Source organism: Bemisia tabaci, chromosome 5 (genome assembly GCF_918797505.1).
Source record: "Bemisia tabaci chromosome 5, PGI_BMITA_v3".
Taxonomy (NCBI): Eukaryota; Metazoa; Arthropoda; class Insecta; order Hemiptera; family Aleyrodidae; genus Bemisia; species Bemisia tabaci.
In genome coordinates, this window is record NC_092797.1 from 38,051,310 (window position 1) to 38,071,668 (window position 20,359).

Genomic DNA, 20,359 nt, shown 5'->3' on the forward strand with positions numbered 1-20,359 from the left:
AGCGTCAAGATTGAGGTTGCCATATTTTTACATCGCAAAGACTGTCATGGTAACGTTTAGTGCGCCATTTGACTCACGTAGACCATTGAGTTTTCATGAGCGGGTGGTTTGAATTCACGCATCAAGAAACATGATATATCTTTGTTAGGTGTTAATTTCAGTAATTTTCGCTGCGCAAATCGTATTTTACTTGAAATTTTATTTAGGATGTATCAGAATGCTTCACTTTATACCTACCTTGTCCAGTGGTACATTATGGTTATTGGTTAGTCGTGCGTATGCTCCCATAAGCACCAGCCGAAACTATATACATGGACGTAATTATGCTAAAAGGAACTATGTCACACGCAATCCCTACGCACATAGTTCCTTTTAGCATAAATATGCTCATATCAGTATTACACATACTCATGCCAGACACTTTTGAGCAACTATCAAAACTAGCAGAAATCGGCCACGGCGCTTCGTGCAACTATTGCGGCTCCGAGGTGTTGCACAGTATCAAATACAAATGAAGGCGCATCAACGCGTAAGAGCTGACTGATATTGCTTGACATTGGGAGATTAGGACACAGCGTAGAATGCTAGGATCCTGAGCTAAAACTTGTTTTGTGTCCTCTTCTTTAATAGTTTTTTTTCGATCGGCGCGTTTCAAAACGAGCAGTATTTTCTTAGTAGGAATGACAACCGCAGCCAGCAGCCAGCTTTAAGGTTTCTTTTTTTACTCGATTAAACCTAACCTGAAAGTATATAAATGATCATCAAAGCTTGCTAATAAGAACAAGATTGTATTTCGAATGTTCAAAAGTCTGGCACTGGTGAAATCAGAGAAAATCAAATGCAGGAGAGGAACCAGCACGAACGTGGATAGGTACTCTGACGTGACAGGGTACATTATTCACAACTGGAATGTGAAGAATAAATGTTTCAGTATGATGAGGAATTTTTAAAATTTCTCTTTACATTTTGACCAACAAGGACAGGAGGCCGCGTGTATATAATTTTTTTTAAATATGTCCACCAAGCTTGAAAAAATCCGATTTTTTTTTTTACATCCGAGTATTCTTCTCAGTTTTCAACCTTCGTTTATTCCTGATCTTAGGCTGCCATTGTTAGTTTCTTCCGAATTAAAAAAAAGCACCTGCTTATAGAAATTGACGTGTAATTCAAAATTGTATTTTTAAGTCCAAGTACATTCGATTTATTTGTTTGTAGTTCCGCTGATGATGGCATACGTGACACGTTACATATTTGGCACAGACAAACTGAGGCCGAACGCTTTCGAAGTCAGAGGCCTCAATGGAGTCAGCACCGGTATCGTTCACTGTGACGAGGCAGCTGTCTTCTCGCAATGGCTCAAACATATTTTAGATAACATCGCCGCTCTTATGAATTTGCAGGTATATTGTATTTTAAAGTTCCCCCGGTTTCCTGATTCTCGCAGGTGAAAAATCAAGAAACTGTAAAAGCACACGTTTCATCTAGATTTGGACGAATTTCACCAGAATTGACCTAATTACAGTTAGATAATATTTTGCAGTAAGGAGACACTTACTATCTCTCGCTCTTCCATAAAAGCATTTTTCTACATAGGGATATCAACAGCATATATCGACGGTGAAACTACCAAACCACGTATCTCGTTTGCGGTGTTTAAAAATCTACGCTCACATTTTATTTTTTTGAAGTAGACCAAATCTTTATCATTCCTTGAAATTTTCACGGAATTTTCTCCGCACAAAGAGGAAAAATCACAGAAATTTTCAAGACTGGATGTTAAGTAGTTTTTCATTTAAAAAATAAAGTATGACAGGAAGTCTGCGACGTCGCAAACCGAGATACGTGGTTTGGTAGTTTCACCGTCGATATGTTGTTTCTAAAATGAACCAGAAATAGCTCCTTATCTAAAAACTAGGGGCAATAGGGGTAAACACAAATTAAACAAACAAATGACAAACGTTTTTTCTTTGTTCTGTAAAATCGTTAGTATGCAGATAAGCGGCATTGTCCCTTAACCATCGTTTTGTGAACTTTTCTCAAATTATAGGAGAAAAATTCACCAAATTTCCAGTTAAAACGTAGCTTAGGTTTGTATTAAAAAAAACCAACACTTTAGAGGAAGATACTCAAATTATCGTGAAGTTAGGCTAATTTTTATTAGATCTAGTCATTTATGGAATTGGTTTAAAAGCCAGCACATCAAAAGGAAAGTCTATATGAAAATTATAGAGAGAGCTCAAAAACTGACGCAATACACGGATCTCTTGTAGATTCTATGAGGGAAAATTAATGTCAGGTATCGTGAAGGCATCCCTCGAACGTATTTCACATTCCACTTTTTTGTAGTTTCGCGTAACTCGTTATGATATGCGGGCGAAAGCTCTTAAAGTTCAAAATTAGTGATTCACTTTGCTATTAGTTTACGCAGCATGTCGAGGCGAGATCCTGAGCCGAGGATGCAGAAACTTCGGAAGTGGAAAGCCGGCTGCCGAGTTGGTACTAAAGCACCGCCGTTTGAAAGATTGTTCAAGCTTTAGCCCTAGGATTATTTATCAGCGTCATGTAAATGTGAAATCAGGGTAATTTTGATAGAGCGTGGCAATCTTCTGCTCGTACCCGGCGTCTTAAAAAAGTTTCGCAACAAAAGAAAGCACGAGTTCGAGGCGAAACTTTGACTCAAATGAGGAGCTCTCACGGTGAGTGTATGGCAGTGAAACACACCGTAATCCAACCAACGGAGACGAAAGATGCCACGGAGTGGGTTCTAGTGCTTTGAGAACAGTTTTTTGAAAGTTATATGGAAATAACTTTCTTTAGCGTTCTGTCTAAGTTGTAGGGTTCAAACACCTCCACTCCCATATAGTACACATATTACATCAGCCAATTACAATTTATTTCAGCTTTGCCTCCTTCGTCTGCCGACCGTGTTTTGAGGGTTCTACAATGGGCCACACAAGACAAGTTCTGAACTAGAAACAAAACATCACTTCTTGTCTCTTCAAAATTTTACGCAATAAAAAATTACACAACAAGAAGTTCGAGAACCAACTCCTTAATCAGATACTAGCAAGCATTTTTGATATAGATGAAATGGAAGTTATACATGAGTGTGACGTCACTCGTGCTTTTGCTAATCAAGAAATATAAATTATTAATCACTCATATCTTGTCCAGGTATTAATTTTTTGGGGAGGGGGGCTGGCCTCCCCACCCCACCACCAGGGACTCTGGTGGATCCGACGGCCTCCCCCGTAAAATTGTTGAAATTTTAAATCAATTTGGACGCATTTTGAGGCTTCCACGACGCAGATTTTCGATCAATTTTTGCAGAAAAATTACGATTTTTTTTTAAACTTTCAGCACAAAATACTTTCGAATATTTGTATTTAACTTATCTGGAATTTTAACTCTATTTGGTTGCATTCTGAGGCTTCCATTATGAAAATTTTAGAGCATACTAACTGAATGAACACGGTGTTTTCATTCAAGACTCTACATTAAAAGAGATATATCTTCCTCGACGAACGTTTTTTCCTACCATTCAGAATTTCTGGAGGGGAGTGGCTAGCTAATACTATTTTCATTTCTAGGGGGAGGGGGGCAGGCCTCCCCTGGACCCGCCTCCGTGCGCCCATGTTCCGAGCGCATTATCGCATGAAACGTTACTCCTATCTTTTGTGGGGAGGTAGAATATAACGATTTCTCGGATTTTGATATTATTTCTATTAGAAGAAATTCTGAAATAGACTTATTGCGCTCGATGCTGCTTGTGGGCGAAAGAATTAAAGGCATAGCTGGATTCAGGGAACGGTATATTTGGTGCGACTCTGCATAGGAATTCCGAGAAGAAGGGGGAGGAGGTTTTAAATTTAGAGCCAACTGATACCATTTGAAAGTAATCCCATTCACCAGTTTACAAGAAGAGCGGCAGGAAATTATCAGAAAATGAACCACTTCTCTCGTCATTTTCGATCGATAAAAATATACAATCTATTTTTACTAATTTAAAACTCACTTTCCTGGATTTGCAGTATGATATCGATTGGTTTTGATACCTTCATAAAATACTCACAATTATTGCGAAAAGCACATTATAAGATGATTTCGCATGTACTTTCTGAGCGTATAACTTTTCTCGTTTCTTAGTGTACTCAGGTTTGATGTCTATCCTTGATAAATTTGGGGTGAACATATAACAGGTAGACGATAACTTTAAAAGGTTCATAAATCCTGCTTCGATTCATTCAAAGTATGAAGAGAGATGAGTATTTTATTCTTGACTAAATTCTCGTTCTTCGGTGGACTTGTTGATAAATAAGGCCAAATTAAAGACGAACCTAAGGTGACGATATTTACAAATAAACTACCACGTCGATCATCAAGTAATCAAATCTTGAAGTGCAGTTTTTGCTATTTCGAGAAATACGTGTTAGAAATTTTGAAATTACATATATCCGAATGGCGGAAAGAAAGTTCAAACTGACTTTTTAATGCTTAAAAATTGGAATTTGGGAGACTTTTTCACAGAATATGCATTGAATCTTGAAATCATTGCTCTTGAAATCATTGATATCTCAATTTTTTCAAAAACTGGACTTATGCGCCTTGTCCTCCATGCTCCTCATTTGTCCGTTATGTTCCCTAATTCTGCCATCATTGTATGGAATCTCATAAGCAATGAATGCGGCTGCTCAGTTTTAGGTTGATGAATTTCCGCGCTTGATTTTAATTAAAAACAAATGTATCTTGATAAATAGAAAAATGGTTGTTAGGTTTGATGAAATCTTCATGACCCCTATTTCAACCCTTGCGAGTTATCAATGGCGCTGCTGACACTCTCTACTGGAGGGACTTTTACTCACTTTAGAGGACAAGTTCACCGTTTTGGCGATAGGGAGCGCTACGTATTCTGGGTATTGCGCAGTGCGTATATTCCACCCTTTTCAGTGCAAGTCCTTTTTTCATACGTATTTATGTTAATGCACTTTACATTTATATCACAGTCGCAGCTCCCACGCCGCGATGAGAAATTTCTGACTGAATCCGTGTAGGCATCGCCCCAAGGAATACTTGGAGGTCGTATAATTTGTCTTGTATTTAATGCGTGTCGTCGTCTGTCTAAAGAGATTGTCATGCGTTTAAGTTGAGAGGACGTGTTTACCAGCACACCAACCTAACATATTATAATCACGCATTTGTGTACTAACGTAGCCCAAATTTTAATGAGAAATACACGTATTTCCTTAGGAAAAACATAAAATCTTGTCAAAATTAAATGATCATAAATATAGAGGACAGTACGCATGCGAGGCGCTTCGTTTCGTTACCAACCGATGAGGAAAACTAGACTCGTTTATTTTACCGCATAATTTTTACCGATGGTAACTGAAGAATGATTTGTTAATGCCAAGTAAACTCGTCAGTTTTATTGATTTTTTTAATACTAACTCTTTTGTATCTAATAGTTTTTCGTTTCGCTCACGGTAATTTTTGATACCTCAAATTTGTATCTGGAATAGCATTTTGTTTGCAATTGATTTTTCAAGTAATTTAGTGAATTAGGAATCGAGGCACTAAATTGCGTTCTCCATCAAGTAACGCTTGGTAAAAGACTTCGTACAGGAAAAGAGCCGACATAAACCAAAAAAAGCCTTCAATGTCCACACAAAATCAAAACACAAATCAATGATCACTAACATCGATAGTTACTTACCTTCCCGCACCTATCAAGTGATAAAGTAGTGGTACGTGTTTCTGGGTCTGCAGTTCCAGTTCAAGAAAACATGTGGCTGAATTAGTGTTGGATTTTAGTTTTCTTGTATTTCGCACTTTTCGGACGCAGTATGTAAACTCCGGCTCGGTACCGATGAAGAATTCATCGAACATTTAAAGCGCCTTCAAAAAATGGACAAGCAACGGTTCAGTAAGATGTGTTGCATCGAATCATTTTGAAGGCGCTACGAGTAGCGTAACGAATTAAGTAGGACGCCAGCGTGAATGACTTGGATACTTCATTCCGCTTGTGAAACAAGTAATTGTAATGATAAAAAAAAAAAAACAAAAAAAAAAAAACAAAAAAAAAACATGTTTGAACAATCTTCGATGCAAAACACATCCGAGTATTGTCAAGTATTGTAATTTTATAGCAGGTGTACTCAAACATCGAGATATATCGTGCAAATTTTGCTGAACACTGGTTTCATGTTTAATTTTTGAGAAATAAATGTATTCACCATGCCAAAAGGCACGATTATCTCAGCCAAATCCTGAATCCACCCTAAGAATTTATTTCTTTAGACAAAGCTGTAAGTTAACGAACGCAAAATATTGCATTCGCGTACACAAATCAAACGGTTAATCTTCACGTTTGGGTACGTTCAGTTTTGATTTAGGTTTCATAATCGAGCTTCGTGAGGAGCAAATAGGTGAAATCTGATGCTTGCGTGATGGGTCCGTTTTCAAAGATTAAACTTAAACCAGTATTTTAGCAAAATATATTCGATAAATCTCGATGTTTGCTTCCTCTCGCACTATTAGTTCACCTGAATAAGCACAGCCAATCATAGAAAATCTATTGTCACCCAAGATAGTTTAAGTTAAGCATATTCCCTTTTTCTCTCTGTTCATTAATTACACACATTGTTTTTCTGTCTGCAGATGAAGTTGTACAATCGAAATTTTCCTGCCTCGGAAAGAATCGAGTACATGGGTTGGGTCAACGAGGGCACTCTGAACAACAATCAGCCTTGGCAAAATTATCGACCCCGCTTCCTTACATTGAAGGGAACTGACGTCTTGTTGTTTGATACTCCACCTGTAAGTTCCACTACGATGATGCAACTACTGAAAATCTTATTCTCATTTGCGATGCTGCGAATTTCCAGTCATAGATGTCATTCTTTAACTTGGATAATGTTTTTAGACGCAAACAGCGATCCAAACCTTCGGAGGAACTGAAAGTGCAAAAATGATTTCAAGCAATCGAAGTGAGAAATAATTTAAATATGACATCTGCAAAAATGGCTGAAGAGTGGTTTTAGAGCTTTCTAACTTGGAATTCGGATAATGCTTCCGTGAAACAGACATAAATACTTATTGTTTGAGCACATCATTTTTTTAATCTACAAACTTATTGCGTTGATTTTATCGCGATACATACCAATAGGGATGTTTGCTGTGATGTCAGTTAGCGTATGATTTAAAAGTGGCGATAAATCGAATACTTGTTTTGAACATTTTTCATTGTAGTCTACTCTCTCATTCCCATTCTTGTATTTGTATTCATTTCTGAAACTGGTAGACAAAGCGGTAGACAAAGGAGACCCAGGGAAAATTGAGCGATCTTCTTGGTGAAAGTGGGTGGTTGCAAGGAACAAAGGAAAATAGTGATAAACTATCATACTGCATACTACAAAGAGACTTTTTAGTTAGTCCATCATTTTCTGCCTTAGTCTATAGAAATCATCCGTTTCAATCAATAGGATATATTCCTTCATTTTCTCTTTGTCTACCAGTTTTCAATTATTCTCCTTTTCTCAATAGTAGCCCGATCAAATCTTTGGGGGTCCTTGAAGTCTTGAATTTTGGCGGAGCATTGACCAGGTCCTGAAGCTAGGATTTAAGGGGTCATGGGGTTCTGGGCTCCAAAAAGGGAGTATTTGGAACACTTTGTTTTCTTGGAAACGTGAACCGCTTTCAATTTACGAAGTACAGAACCCGCAATGTGCAGGCCCTTATATCCGCCAGCAACCCGAGCCCCTGAGCGCTAATCTCGTCCAGCTGGCTGATTATTGAAATTGGTAGAGAAAGCGATAGATAAAAAAGACAGAACAGATATGGTGGGATCCTATTGGTGGAAGCGGGTGGTTTGCATGGACAAAGGAGGTAAGTAATAGACTAACGAACGGCAACCGACAAGAGACCCGACAGATAGTCCATCATTTCCCCCTTTAGTCTGTAAGAACCACCCGTTTCAACTGATAGGATCGCTCCATACTATTTACGTCATCTTTGAGTACAGTTTTGTCTATCGATTTCAAAAATCAGTCTGCTGAGTTAAAACAGGGCTCTACACGGAGAAAAAAACCTCGTGCGTGGGACCCGAAGTTTAGGTCATAAGGATCTCTGAAGTTTTCAGATTGAGCATCTGAACACGTAAGGTCTAGCTGTCGAGGTTTGGATCACACATCTGAAGTACTTCGGTTTTCACATCCGAAAAACTTCGGTTCTCACATCTGAAGTACTTTAGATGTAAGAACCGAAGTACTTCAGATGTAAGAACTAAAGTTTCAGATGTCTAACCTGAACTTCGGCAGCTAGACCTTTTAAGTGTTCAGAAGCTCAATCCGAAAACTTCAGAGATCCATATGACCTAAACTTTGGGTCCCATGCCCGAAGTTTTTTTCTCCGTGTGCGGCACGTGTAAGTGTAACTAACTCTCCATGACAAATGATGCCTAATGAATGATCAATCTTCCCACAGCTGAACATCGGAGACTGGCTGTCGTGTGACACGGTGCTGAAGGTGTATCAATCCATGTTGAGGATCATCAAGGAGTCGGAAAACGTGGACGAGAGACAGCACTGCTTCTTGCTCCAGACGAGTGGTCAAGAGTCGAGGTATTTCTCCGTCGAGACCCGCCAAGACTTGCTCCGAATCGAAAGTGCCTGGCATTGTTCTGTGTGTGCGGCCGTCATGAAATTAGGGGTTAGTCGAATTAAATCCTAAGTGAAGCTCCAACCAATTTAGTGATGACATATGTAACTGAAGGTGAAATACACCGGCAGGGGTGGCGCGAGGAATAAAAAAGAGTAGGGAAAAATGGGGGGCTCTATAGACAGAGACAAGAGACTCTCCTCTGGTATCTTGGCAGTGGTGGAAGATTTTACTATGGAGACTTCAAGATTCAACTGTTGTTCTAGCTACTGGATGAATGTGTAAAAACTCACACGCATACATACTGAAATTTGGCAAATTTATTCGGCTCATTACGTCACCCGAAGCTCTTCATCTACCTAAAAGGCATGCTGACTGTTGCTCCCTCATAATGGTCCATTAGGAGGTTTTAAATTCCCGAAAGTAAAAGTTTCACTTCTGAATAAAGGAATAGAAGCCACAAAACTCACAAAAAAAAAAAGTTTCCACCCGTTGCCAAGAAGGTAAGGGAGGGTCTCATGTCTCTGGCTCTAGAGATACCCCTTCCCGGTTGAGTTGCGGGAGGTCTGGAGGGATCCTTTCAGACAATTGTCCAAAATCTAAAAAGCACACAGTGCAATTAAAGAGTTATGTGATTGCCGACTGACACGGTCGATACGACTTGATACGCTTGATATGACTAGATTGATTTGATAGCTAGAGACGGCCCTTTTCAGCCTGTTTTTGCTCAGTTCCTTCTTACAGGAATCAATTTTGGTGTTTCAGAGTAAAACATTCAACGTTACATTGAACAGTAATTCGGGGATCAAGCCAGCGGGGCTAACCCTGGACTGGAACATGGGATTCGCGTTGTATGACACGCAAGCCCGAGCATACGCCTGGCAGTATAAGTTCTCTCAACTGAGGGGCTCCTCCGACGATGGCAAAAGTCGACTCAAGCTTCATTTTCAAGACAACGATACCAGGGCTATCGAAACAAAGGTAAGCGTTTTGATTTAACGGGTTGGTCCGTTCCAGCAACGAAGATTGTCCATCGCAAAACTTTAGCTATTGGATTTAGCGCTTGTTTAAAATCACACTGAATTCTGTTAGAAAAGTTGATGATAATATTAGGATAGACTTAAAAGAGGAATAATAAATGTGGCTGTTTAACCACTCCAGGTTAAAATTTTTACGTTTTTATTCCTTTTATACGTATTTTTACAGTTGCTAAATAACCAATAAAGAAAGCTCAATTAAATATATTTTACACGTACACGATAACTGACCTTCCCTTCTCTAAAAAATACACTGAAAAAAGGAAGAACCTTAAATTTGCCGCCAAGAAGTATTTTATGCTGCTTGATATAAAATACTTTTTTGCTTAACCCAAGCATCATTTTTCTTGTATCAAAAAAATTCAGCAAGCATTTCAGCATTCTTGTATCAAGAAAAAATTAAGATAAAAAAATTCTTGGCGGCAAATTCAAGAATCAGCATGCTTCAGCCAAGCACATTTTTTTTTTCAGTGTAAATCAGTTCAGTGACCACAGAACCAAACCTTTCTAGTCTTTTTAATTTGCTTTAATTTTTTGTATTTTGCTAACCAAGAAGATATTTCCCCTAAGCTACACCTTCTAATACCGATTGAAATTGAGCAATCAGTAAAATGATAACATGGATCGATGGTAACAAGAGAAAGGAAAGAGAACATTTTTTTTTATAGAGCAGATAGGTAAAATATTAGAAGTGCTATTTATAGGGACACAACCCAATCTTGGCGAGAAGTTATCTTTGTCATGCTTTGAAAAAGGAAAATCCCAGCACCTAAATCAAAAGAAGCGCCCTTTGATTTCTTCCACTTTTCCTCCGTTAATATTGAAACATCCGTCAATGCACAGAATAATATTAAGCATTAAATATAAAATCCATACATTATTCGGCAAGGAAAGAACTGATGCTCATGGGTGAATTCGTCCGTCTCCTGACATCAGGCGGTAGGTAACTACACTCTGCTATGATCCTTGTCTTACAAACAACTCAATTCTTTTCCGAGCTCATCTCAATGTGTAGTCACGCCCTTATGTCAGCCAAGCGACGAATTGATATGAATGGGAACGAGGAAGTATCGATGTTAAAATAATTCATGAATGAGCTCCTTTACTTTGATTTGGATCCTTCTGGGATAACGTTAGTATTCTTATTGGAACGTCATACAACTGTACTTCTCGTCTGCTTTTCGGCATTAATCTGTAATAGTCCAGGCGCCTGGTAGCTAAAAATGAGGCTACCTGGAATTTTGGGTACACAGCGATTTTTTTGGCTTACTTTATGTTTTTTGGGTCGCTGAATCCGAATCTGAAGTTTCCGCACGCGTATCTGGTGAGCATTTTCTGCTATTTTGAAAAAATGGCCTAAAAAGGCCTTTTTTTGCGGTTTTTTTGATATAGCGGCTACGGATGAGGAAAAGTCCCGGATTTAGCTAATGTTTTGAATAGCTGACAAAATTTGGAAGAAAATGGTATATGAATATGCTAGGTTTGCTCAAAAATTGAGGAACCTCGGATTTCGGAACTTTAGAACGCTTCGGAACTTGGCTGACCGCGGCGAGCCGGATCGCGCGTTGACGGGTGCGCCGCGAAAACGTGAATAGGCGCGATGTTCACGATGCTGTATCTTCCTCAATTTTTAAGCAAACCTAACATATGTATACACCATTTTCTTCCAAATTATGTCAGCTATTCAAAACATTAGCTAAATCCGGGACTTTTCCTCATCCGTAGCCGCTATATCAAAAAAACAGCAAAAAAAGGCCTTTTTAGGCCATTTTTTCAAAATAGCGGAAAATGCTCACCAGATACGCGTGCGGAAACTTCAGATTCGGATTCAGCGACCCAAAAAACATAAAGTAGGCCAAAAAAATCGCTGTGTACCCAAAATTCCAGGTAGACTTACCAGGCGCCTGGACTATAAAATAACGGTAAAATTGTAGGAATAATGGATATAAAGAATTCAGAACTGATACTTGCAAGTTCGATTAAGTAGGTTTAGTTTTAAGGCTCAAATAAAACGATAAAATCACGCAGAAAAATATATTTCGGAAGGATCACAGAGAACAGATGGAAACGTAAGGTACAAGGTAAAGAAAAGTTTCAAGAGCTGGTATCATAGGTGGCACTAGTAGTAACCCCTTGTGATTGCTGTCTAACTGTAGCTTAGAAAATTTCACATAGCGTTATTATTCTTAAATCGTGTATTGTGGCCATAACAAGCTACTTTTAGTCACAATCTACGGTACTAGTCATGGCTCTATTACAACCCCTCGGCTCTACAGAAATGTATCTTTGTGAGTGACAACGTGATACGTAATAAATCGCACCAGTGAGTTGATATTGATTTATTCCTTTCTTTCACCATGCTCTCGTCCTCCCCTAGTTTTTTTAGATTTTCAGTTTCTTTGTTTGCATAAAATGACACTTTTGATCGTCTTATGTCGATAATGCTTTTCAATTTGCAGTAATTTTTGCCAATGGGAATTAGGCCCTTCATGTTGACTTTTTATGATCTGCTGGGGTAGTTGAACAGCGAGTGTCAAACAGGAGCCAAATATATTTGCGTCACACATAAAAACACCCACCAATGCAGGAATACCAGTTGTAAGTACGTCGCTCAAAATGAGCCAAAAATGTAGGTTCTTTTACTTAAAACGGTGTCCAGGTTGACATACACCTGCCGTAATGTCAAATCAGAGTGTTTCAAAAGCTCTTATCATCAAAGCATTTCATTTGCCTGCATGCTTAAAGCGTTATGAATCATACAAACTCTTATTTGTCAATGTTTGACATTGCGCACCTTCATGGGAAGGAATTTTCTCATTTACATGAATACAGGCAAACGCTTTTATTTTATTTATTTAATTTTTTTTTTCATTTTTTGCAGGAATTCGAGTGCTCTGCTCTCCAAGCGCTACTGTTCTGCATGCATGCTTTTTTGACAGCAAAAGTGGCCTCCGTAGACCCCGCATTCCTTAGCTCAAGATCTCCTTAAATTAAAAATTTAGTCACTTCGTGCCAAGAGGACTTCCTAGTTGTTGAAGTTCCTAAAACTGTTACTGGACTATGTAATTTTGTTAAGTTTTTCCAAATTTGCAATTATTTGTACTTGTCAATTAATGGCTTATTGTTTTTGTTATGATTCAGATTTGTTAAAAGAACCACTCAATTTCATGATCTACTATTATTAATGTTGCTAAGTTTAATTTATATTTATCGTTATTGTAAGCCTAAAAAGTTTTATAAGGGTTCTAACCCTCCGATTGGAATTCGCAAAATAGCATTTCATTGAGAGTATTGATAGTAACGAGAGTAATCTAAGTCAATTGGTTAATTTTTTGTATACTTACACTACTTGGTTGTTGATTAAGACTGAAAAGTTTGACGGTTCACATAAATCATAACATTATATTTATAAAGATGTCATACGAAGATGAATGTTAGGTCCAAAGAATGAACATGCCCGTGACATCTTCTGGATTTCGAGGAATGTAATTTTAGCAATTGGATCTCATGGGATCTCGCGCATTCAAAAAGAAAGCATTTTAGGACTAAATTTTGAGTTTTGACATTAAGTCTCTCACCAATGATATATTCTGAAACAACCCTCATTCGAAGTATCAAAATTCGAAATTTTCAAAAAAATCACCGGATAAATCCGATTGAGAGTCTGAAGTCCTTTAGGGACATGGTAATACAACTTAGCTATTCATTTATAACGCTAAACTTAAAAATCAAGTAAAAAGTGGTATTTTAGACATATTCAAACTACAGTTGTTTACATGGATTAAAACATAGCTCGAAACTGTGAAAACAAATGTATTTATGTTGTTTACATCTGAATGTTTCTTGGCGTAAAATATTTTGAAAAGAAAAACAAGGAAAATCCTTCAGCTGATTTTTCGAAGTTCTGAGAAATATTTGATGCACAGATCATAGAAACATTTTCAAGATGAACTTTAATCTAATGAAATCAATAGAACTTCTACACTTGTAAAAACTTCAAACATTATTCGATTGCCACGCTGTGGGTTTTTAGGCAGTGTGATAACCGAGTCAAATAATGTCTGAATGTTTTAAATAAAAAAAAACACCTTTTAAATTGAGCACGCCCCTGTCCCTTTTCATCGTGGCATTGCTAATAAGTCGAATTGTATCAAAGTTTATGTATCTAGCCATCTGTTTTGTTTCTTTTTCACTCGGTTTTTCCGTTCTCTTCCTAAGAATCATTATCTGAGAATGCACCGTTCGTTATTCAAACTATACACGTATATCTTGCACTTTACATATTCACTGAGTTTTGAGACTTACTATCCTAATTTTTGCACTTTATAAAAGCTCCCACTCAAGTTTAAATATTGGTGGCTGGTTGAAATCAAATAAATCTATGAACGCACAAAACTTCCATAACACTAAATATATAATTTGTAAAATATTGAAAATAATACATTCCCGAGTCGTCCGCAAGGCGCTTTTGTTTTTCCTTTCATCCATATTCAAAGATAATTTAAGTTTGCTAAACAAAAAGAGCCTAAATGTTTAAGTCAGTGAAAGCATGTATTTGTAAATTCTTATAGATTGAAATAATAATCAGTTCCTCACAGTCCAAAGCTCCTAGAATTTTCAAAAGGATTTTCTTAATCCGTCAGACGAATCACAGGAAGTATCACCGAAAATCCCTGCATATTTTTCTGCAAACCACGGAAGATTCTAGTCATTACGTATCTTGTTTGTAAGAGGGCATTAACAAGTGAATGCTCTGAACGATTAGTATATTAAATTTAGTTATTTCCTACTTTGAAAGTCACATTTATAAATATGTTTAAGTGTTTTCGCATAAGTAGTCAATTGCTATGGCTGTTGAAAAGTATGAAGTGTGGGTTTTTTCCCCAAAAGTAAATCCTACGAATTTTATATTTTTATAATTCCTAAAAAAACAGAATATAATTCCTAGTCTCTCCGATTCGTGCATTATAGTAAAAATTAGTGTAAGAGGTGAGAACTGTCATTATCTCAAATGTGTATTGTGAACACATCAACGATTCACTACTAAATATTTAAGAAAAAAGCGCTTCAGATATGCTTCGCTCATACAGTTATTATCATATACCTTTATGTCCTAGGGTAATATTGACCTCGTGAACTAACTTTGAAAGTGCATGCTTATATTGGCGTTTCTTATTGATATCATAAGTTGTCATTGTTAACTGAGAGATAGAGGCCGATATTGCTTTATGACGCAGACCTTAATACAATTTTAAGCACAGGAGAAAATGGATGAAGGAAAGGCAAAAAAGAAAGTGCAGCACGTATAGATTCGAGTTTTTTGGGGGGTGGACATGCTTAATCTTACTTATTTTACTATGTAAGAATTTAATCGTCCACAATTATATATTCTCTTGCCAGTAAAGTAATTCTGAAATGATAATCAGATTTCCCGTTTATAAACAGACTCTTATCGATTCGATTGTATTTTCCCATTTTCATTTTAGAATGTAAAAATGTTTTGTTAGGGTAGTCTCTCCTACCACGTCCAGGAGAATTATGACTTACTGTATTCATAATACCAGGTGGTGATCCGTCTTAGTGATATTAAAACCATAGATTTCAATTTACAAGATTAGGAGCTGTCAGGGGCGGATCCAGCAATTCGGCAACAATGGATTTCCTCCATTTAATCCTATGTTAAATAATCGATTCTTGGAGGGGCACCTGGCCCCTCCAAGAATCGATTATTTAACATAGGTTTAAATGGAGAAGAACAGTGTTGCCAATTTGCTGGATCCGCCAATGGGAGCTGTCCCCGAACCTGCATGCTATCCATCTTCAACCGGACGAAATTAAATGGATGTCTATTATCCTTAAAGTTTTAAATCTTCTTATACTGAGTTTGTATTTCATTACTTATATTTTTATACTTAAATTTTAACCATATCTGAAAATGTTTATCGCCAATAAAGTTAGTTATTGTTTTCAAATTCTTCAGCTTCTTTTTTTCTTTAAACTTAAATAAAAATTATAAAGCAAGGAGGTTGGAAAAACAGGAAAGATAGTAAATATCCAGATCATTCTAGATGAAGATAATCTAGAATCTAATCTAAAGCCGAATCTAGAATAGATTTTATTACATATGTTTGAATGATAGAAAAACGGCATCGCCAACTTGCAAGAATTACTGCTGAAAAGTCGGAGCGGCGTGCTTCCGGCGTGAGAGGCTCACCGGCGCCTACAAACCTAAGTGGATACTTCACGCATTGCACAATGCTTGAAGTATCCACTTAGGTTTGTAGGCGCCAATGCGTGTTTCAAGTGACAGAACGACGCCCTGGCCTGTCTGCTATCTCCTGTTTGACAATTCAACTACACCACTTTGATCTAAGAAAACACCTTTTCCGGTTCATTTTAGAGACAACATACAAAGATGTATCAAAATTGTTCTTATGAAGATAGGACATTTTATGGGTGAGCCGGAAATAGCGGTTCATCATTGGGAAATGAGTACATTGCTAGAATGTGCCGTCACAAAGATTTCTTCAGGAAGTTGAAGATATTGAGCATTCTTTCTTAAGCTCCTGGTGACTTACATTTTCCATACATCATTATCCTTGTCCTTGTGTGCGTCAGTATGGACGTGCGTTTTTATGGATAAAACCCTCTTCGGAAAAAAGTGTAGCATGACGCCTCCTTTCATAGTCCAGTCTAAATATGTTTGCAACAGCGTATCCGTAAAATAATGCCTGCTCTTTTATTTCAATTCCAATAGTTTTGCTTTAAGTAGAGTATGTATTTGTATATCTCTTGGAAAGAAAATTGTTCACGAATGAGTGATTCTCGATCCTCGGAAAATACTCAGTTTAATACCGAGTTGAAAGCACGATGACTACAGGATCGTCCGTATTGATGACCATGATTTTTCAGATTTTTGCTTTTCTGCCTCTTCTGCTCACCCATATCAACCTCTTCTAAGTAATTTTTGTCCTATATATGCTAGGTACCAAGTACCTCCAGGTGTGCCCTCCTTCATGAATTGGCTCCTAACCCTAGTTTGATGACAGACTCAGATCGCAGGCCTTCTATCGCAAGATGATTGAGAAAGCATCGAGAATTGGAGGAAGGAGCAAAATAAGAAGAAAAAGGAGGAAAAGAAGAGATAGAAGGCGTAGAGGTGGAAGAGAAGAAGCGGAAAAAGAGGAAAAAGAGGGAAAATAGGGAAAAGAGGGAAAAAAGGAAAAAGAGGAAAAAGAGAGAAAATGAGGAAGAAAAAAATGGAGATGAAGAAGATGAGGAGGGTCAGGAGGAAAAATAATACGGAAACAACGAGCAGAGGGAGAGGAAGAAGAAGAGGAACAAAAAAATTTATCTTCATCCATATTTCCCTTCTTTTTCTCTAACTTCCTGTCCTTTTCTTCCATCCTTTTCCCCTTTAACTACTTCTGCTCCTTGTCCATCCTCATCGTTCTTCGACTCTTCTCCTCCTCCTTCATTTTCTTCCTCCTCCTCTCCTCCTTTTCCTGCTGTTTCGTTCTCCGATTCCTGATGCGTTCCCGACTGACATCAACGACAGGAGTCCTCAGCTATCCCACACGTCTGAAAACCCCAAACCAATTAAACCATGACCAACTTCCCTCGTCCGAAAGCGACAACCCGAGAAAATCAAGCATCATTTTTTCCCGCGCATCGAAGTGGCAACGCGAGACGAGCTTTGCGTTGGCGCTAAGTTCGCGCTCCCGCCTCGACTGCGCCGCCGGGGCCGCGGGGGTGGAAGGGGGGGGGGGGGGGCTGGCGTGGCGCGCGCGTCGTCGGGATGACAAATGACGAGGACCCGACAGCCCTGCCATCTTACGGCGATGACTTCTAAAAGTTATGATAAATCACCTGTCAAAATATCGCTCGCTCTCTCGTGTGTTTTGTTCGAGGCAGTGACAGTTAAAAACACACGCACACATACACATCGAAAAAACGGGGAGGGGGGTGGGCCGCAAGACGAGGAGGAGGCTAAGGGGAAAAAATTGTTGTATTATCCTATATTTCCGTTTGTGAGGGATGCTCCGCCGACTTGAAAGACGTAACCCCGATCTCGTGTGAGCCCTGGGGAGTATAGGGTCATACGGAGGGTATGTCTCAAACTTGAAGTGGGGTTGTTATTGTCGCTGGAGGGGCGATGGCGTGCTGACAGCTTAGAACCTGTTCTGAGCTGGCGACTAACTATCGTGTCATTCATCACGGCTCTCATTAATTCCGAGACCCGCGACCCGCGACGCTACAAAGAACTTATATCCGTCATTAGCATCGATGGACCGGTGACGAAATTAAACATGTCATTCAGATGAGTTCACTCCACCTAGGACGCCTTTTCATCTTGGGCTATTATAGCGTCAGCCGCACTCCGCGGCGAGGAGGAAGGCGAGCGGGTGGCGCCCTCTAGCAGGCAGGTGACAGCCGCAGCGGGTTGCCCACTCTCGAGCCCTCGGGACGCCGCCGGGTTATTAGGCGAGCGGGGATGCCACTCTTACCCATAATGGCTTCTGTGGTTATTCCATGTCTGATAGACTCGGGGCTCTTGAATCTGAGTCTTCGGCTTTCGAATCAGAAAAAGGGGATGAACAAGACGGGAATGACGAAGACGGGAATGAGAAAGACGACAACGAATTTGAAGAAGAATATGTGGAGGAAGAAAAATAAGAGGAAGTGGAGAGAAAATAGGATAAAAATAAGTGGAGGAGGAAAAACAAGAGGAAGAAAAGAGAAAATAGGATAAGAATAAGTGGAGGAGGAAAAATAAGAGGAAGTAGAGAGAAAATATGATAAGAATAAGTGGAGGAAGGAAAATAGGGGGAAGTAGAGAGAAAATAGAATAGGAATAAGTGGAAGAAGAAAAATAAGAGGAAGTAGAGAGAAAATAGGGTACCCTGGTAAAAATTGGCGATAGGAGCTGCGTTTAAAAATGCCATAGGAGTTCTTATAGCCGACTGCATAAGGCGATAGAAAATCATAAAGCTGGCTGTAGAAAGTGGAAAAAATCATTCGGCCGGGCTACACGAAGCGAAAAAAAAATTATACAGCCGGGCTATAGTTCCTATCGCCGGGCTTTACGCTTTATCACCTGGCTGTTGCTTTTCCGCCATCGGCTATAAAAGGCTATAGGAAATTGTGTAGAAATTCGTGTGCTTTGTAAATCCTCAAGTTTGTACGGAATCACCTTAATATCTACAAAACGCAAATTATATTTTCCTTTACTACATATTTTCTTTCATCAATTAAAATGAGAATAATCTATATAGAGTGTGCAAACATTTCAAAGTCATGAGTTGAAAAACGCTGACTCCACGAGATTAAATATTAGAGCCTAACACAAAGCGGAGCGGCGGCGCACTGGCGCCTACAAACCCAACAGGGATACTTCACGCATCGCGCAATGCTTGAAGTATCCCTGTTAGGTTTGTAGGCGCCAATGCGCGTTTCGCGCTGGCTGACCGCCCGCCGCGCCGCGCCGCAGCGTACCGCGGCGTTTGAGGCAACTATTTCACACCGGAGGTATTGCACAGGCGCTCCAACATATTAGGAATGGCAGGCATCGGCATCCTTCAAAAGTACGGAGCTTTCCTCTCAAAATAAATCAAGATACTACGGCCCAAAAAGAGAGTGGTAGTCGTAACTCACTAAGTCCTAGCATCCGTAATTAGTAACGTTTAGCATACACTTTATCGCCAGGCTGTTGCTTAGTCGCCATCGGCTATGAAAAGCTATGAGAAATTGTGTTCGGCTATAGAATCTATTGGAAATCTTACAGCCGGCTGTAGATCTATGGTATTTTGGAACACAGATTCTACTGCCAATTTTTACCAGGGTAAGAATAAGTGGAGGAAGAAAAATAAGAGGAAGTAGAGAAAAAATAGGATTAGGAAACACTAAGGAGTTATTAACCTTTTAATTTCTATTCATTTTTTTCATGTTCTTCTTTTTCTTCCACGCCATCTTCATTTTCTTCCTTTTTTACGTGAAAAATCAAATTATAACGGATATCTACAACGCTGGAAACTGAAAAAATGTTTTTCCCCCAGCCCTGCTACCAATATACACCATGGGACATGTCTTCTTCTAAAACTTCAACAAATATGTACGGCGCTCATGAGATAACTATTCGAGCTCTGGTGTTGATCATATTGCTGTCCGCCGAAATTGAAGGCGAAACAGATACGTGAGAGATCTGGTTTGGCAGTTCCTACCTCTTTGATAGAATTTATACATTTATACATAGATGTTGTGAAATAATTATTCAAGCGATAATACTGACCAAATTATCTATCCAACATTTGGAGGAGCAATGCACACAAACGGTAACTATATTTCGCAAGTCCGACCTTTACTTCATGTTATATCAGCGACAACAAAAACACGATTTACGTGCTCCAAAATTGGTTCAAGATGAATCGACCTGCATATCTGTGCGTCCAATGTCTACTTTCATTCAGGGCCGAGAGAAATTTCAAGTACATTTTAGATTCACGCACATTACATATAAACTGTCGCGTATCTTATAGTTTCGGAGGACCAGGGTCTAACCAGGAAAATGGATGGGCGCTCTCAGAACCACGATGACGTCAATGACAGTCGGATGCGGATTTCATCAGCGAGCGCCCATGGAAAATAAATATAACGGTAACATAAAACGC

General features: G+C 38.9%; 1 protein-coding gene across 2 annotated transcripts in view; it reads left to right on the forward strand.

The window, feature by feature from the left end:
* Syn2 (Syntrophin-like 2) overlaps positions 1 to 15,664 on the forward strand; it is a 36,433-nt gene extending 20,769 nt beyond the window's left edge. The window contains exons 7-12 of one of the 2 annotated variants that reach the window (XR_011899908.1): positions 1,216 to 1,400; positions 6,658 to 6,816; positions 8,482 to 8,706; positions 9,421 to 9,636; positions 12,574 to 15,370; positions 15,413 to 15,664. Coding sequence is in view for 1 of the 2 variants with exons in the window: in XM_019056925.2 (XP_018912470.1) it covers positions 1,216 to 1,400; positions 6,658 to 6,816; positions 8,482 to 8,706; positions 9,421 to 9,636; positions 12,574 to 12,681 (893 nt within the window). In the remaining variant the exon portion in view is untranslated. Of the gene's footprint in view, positions 1 to 1,215; positions 1,401 to 6,657; positions 6,817 to 8,481; positions 8,707 to 9,420; positions 9,637 to 12,573 lie in introns of both variants that reach the window. The other variant, XM_019056925.2, reaches the window with a different exon arrangement.
* Positions 15,665 to 20,359: the final 4,695 nt, after the last annotated feature.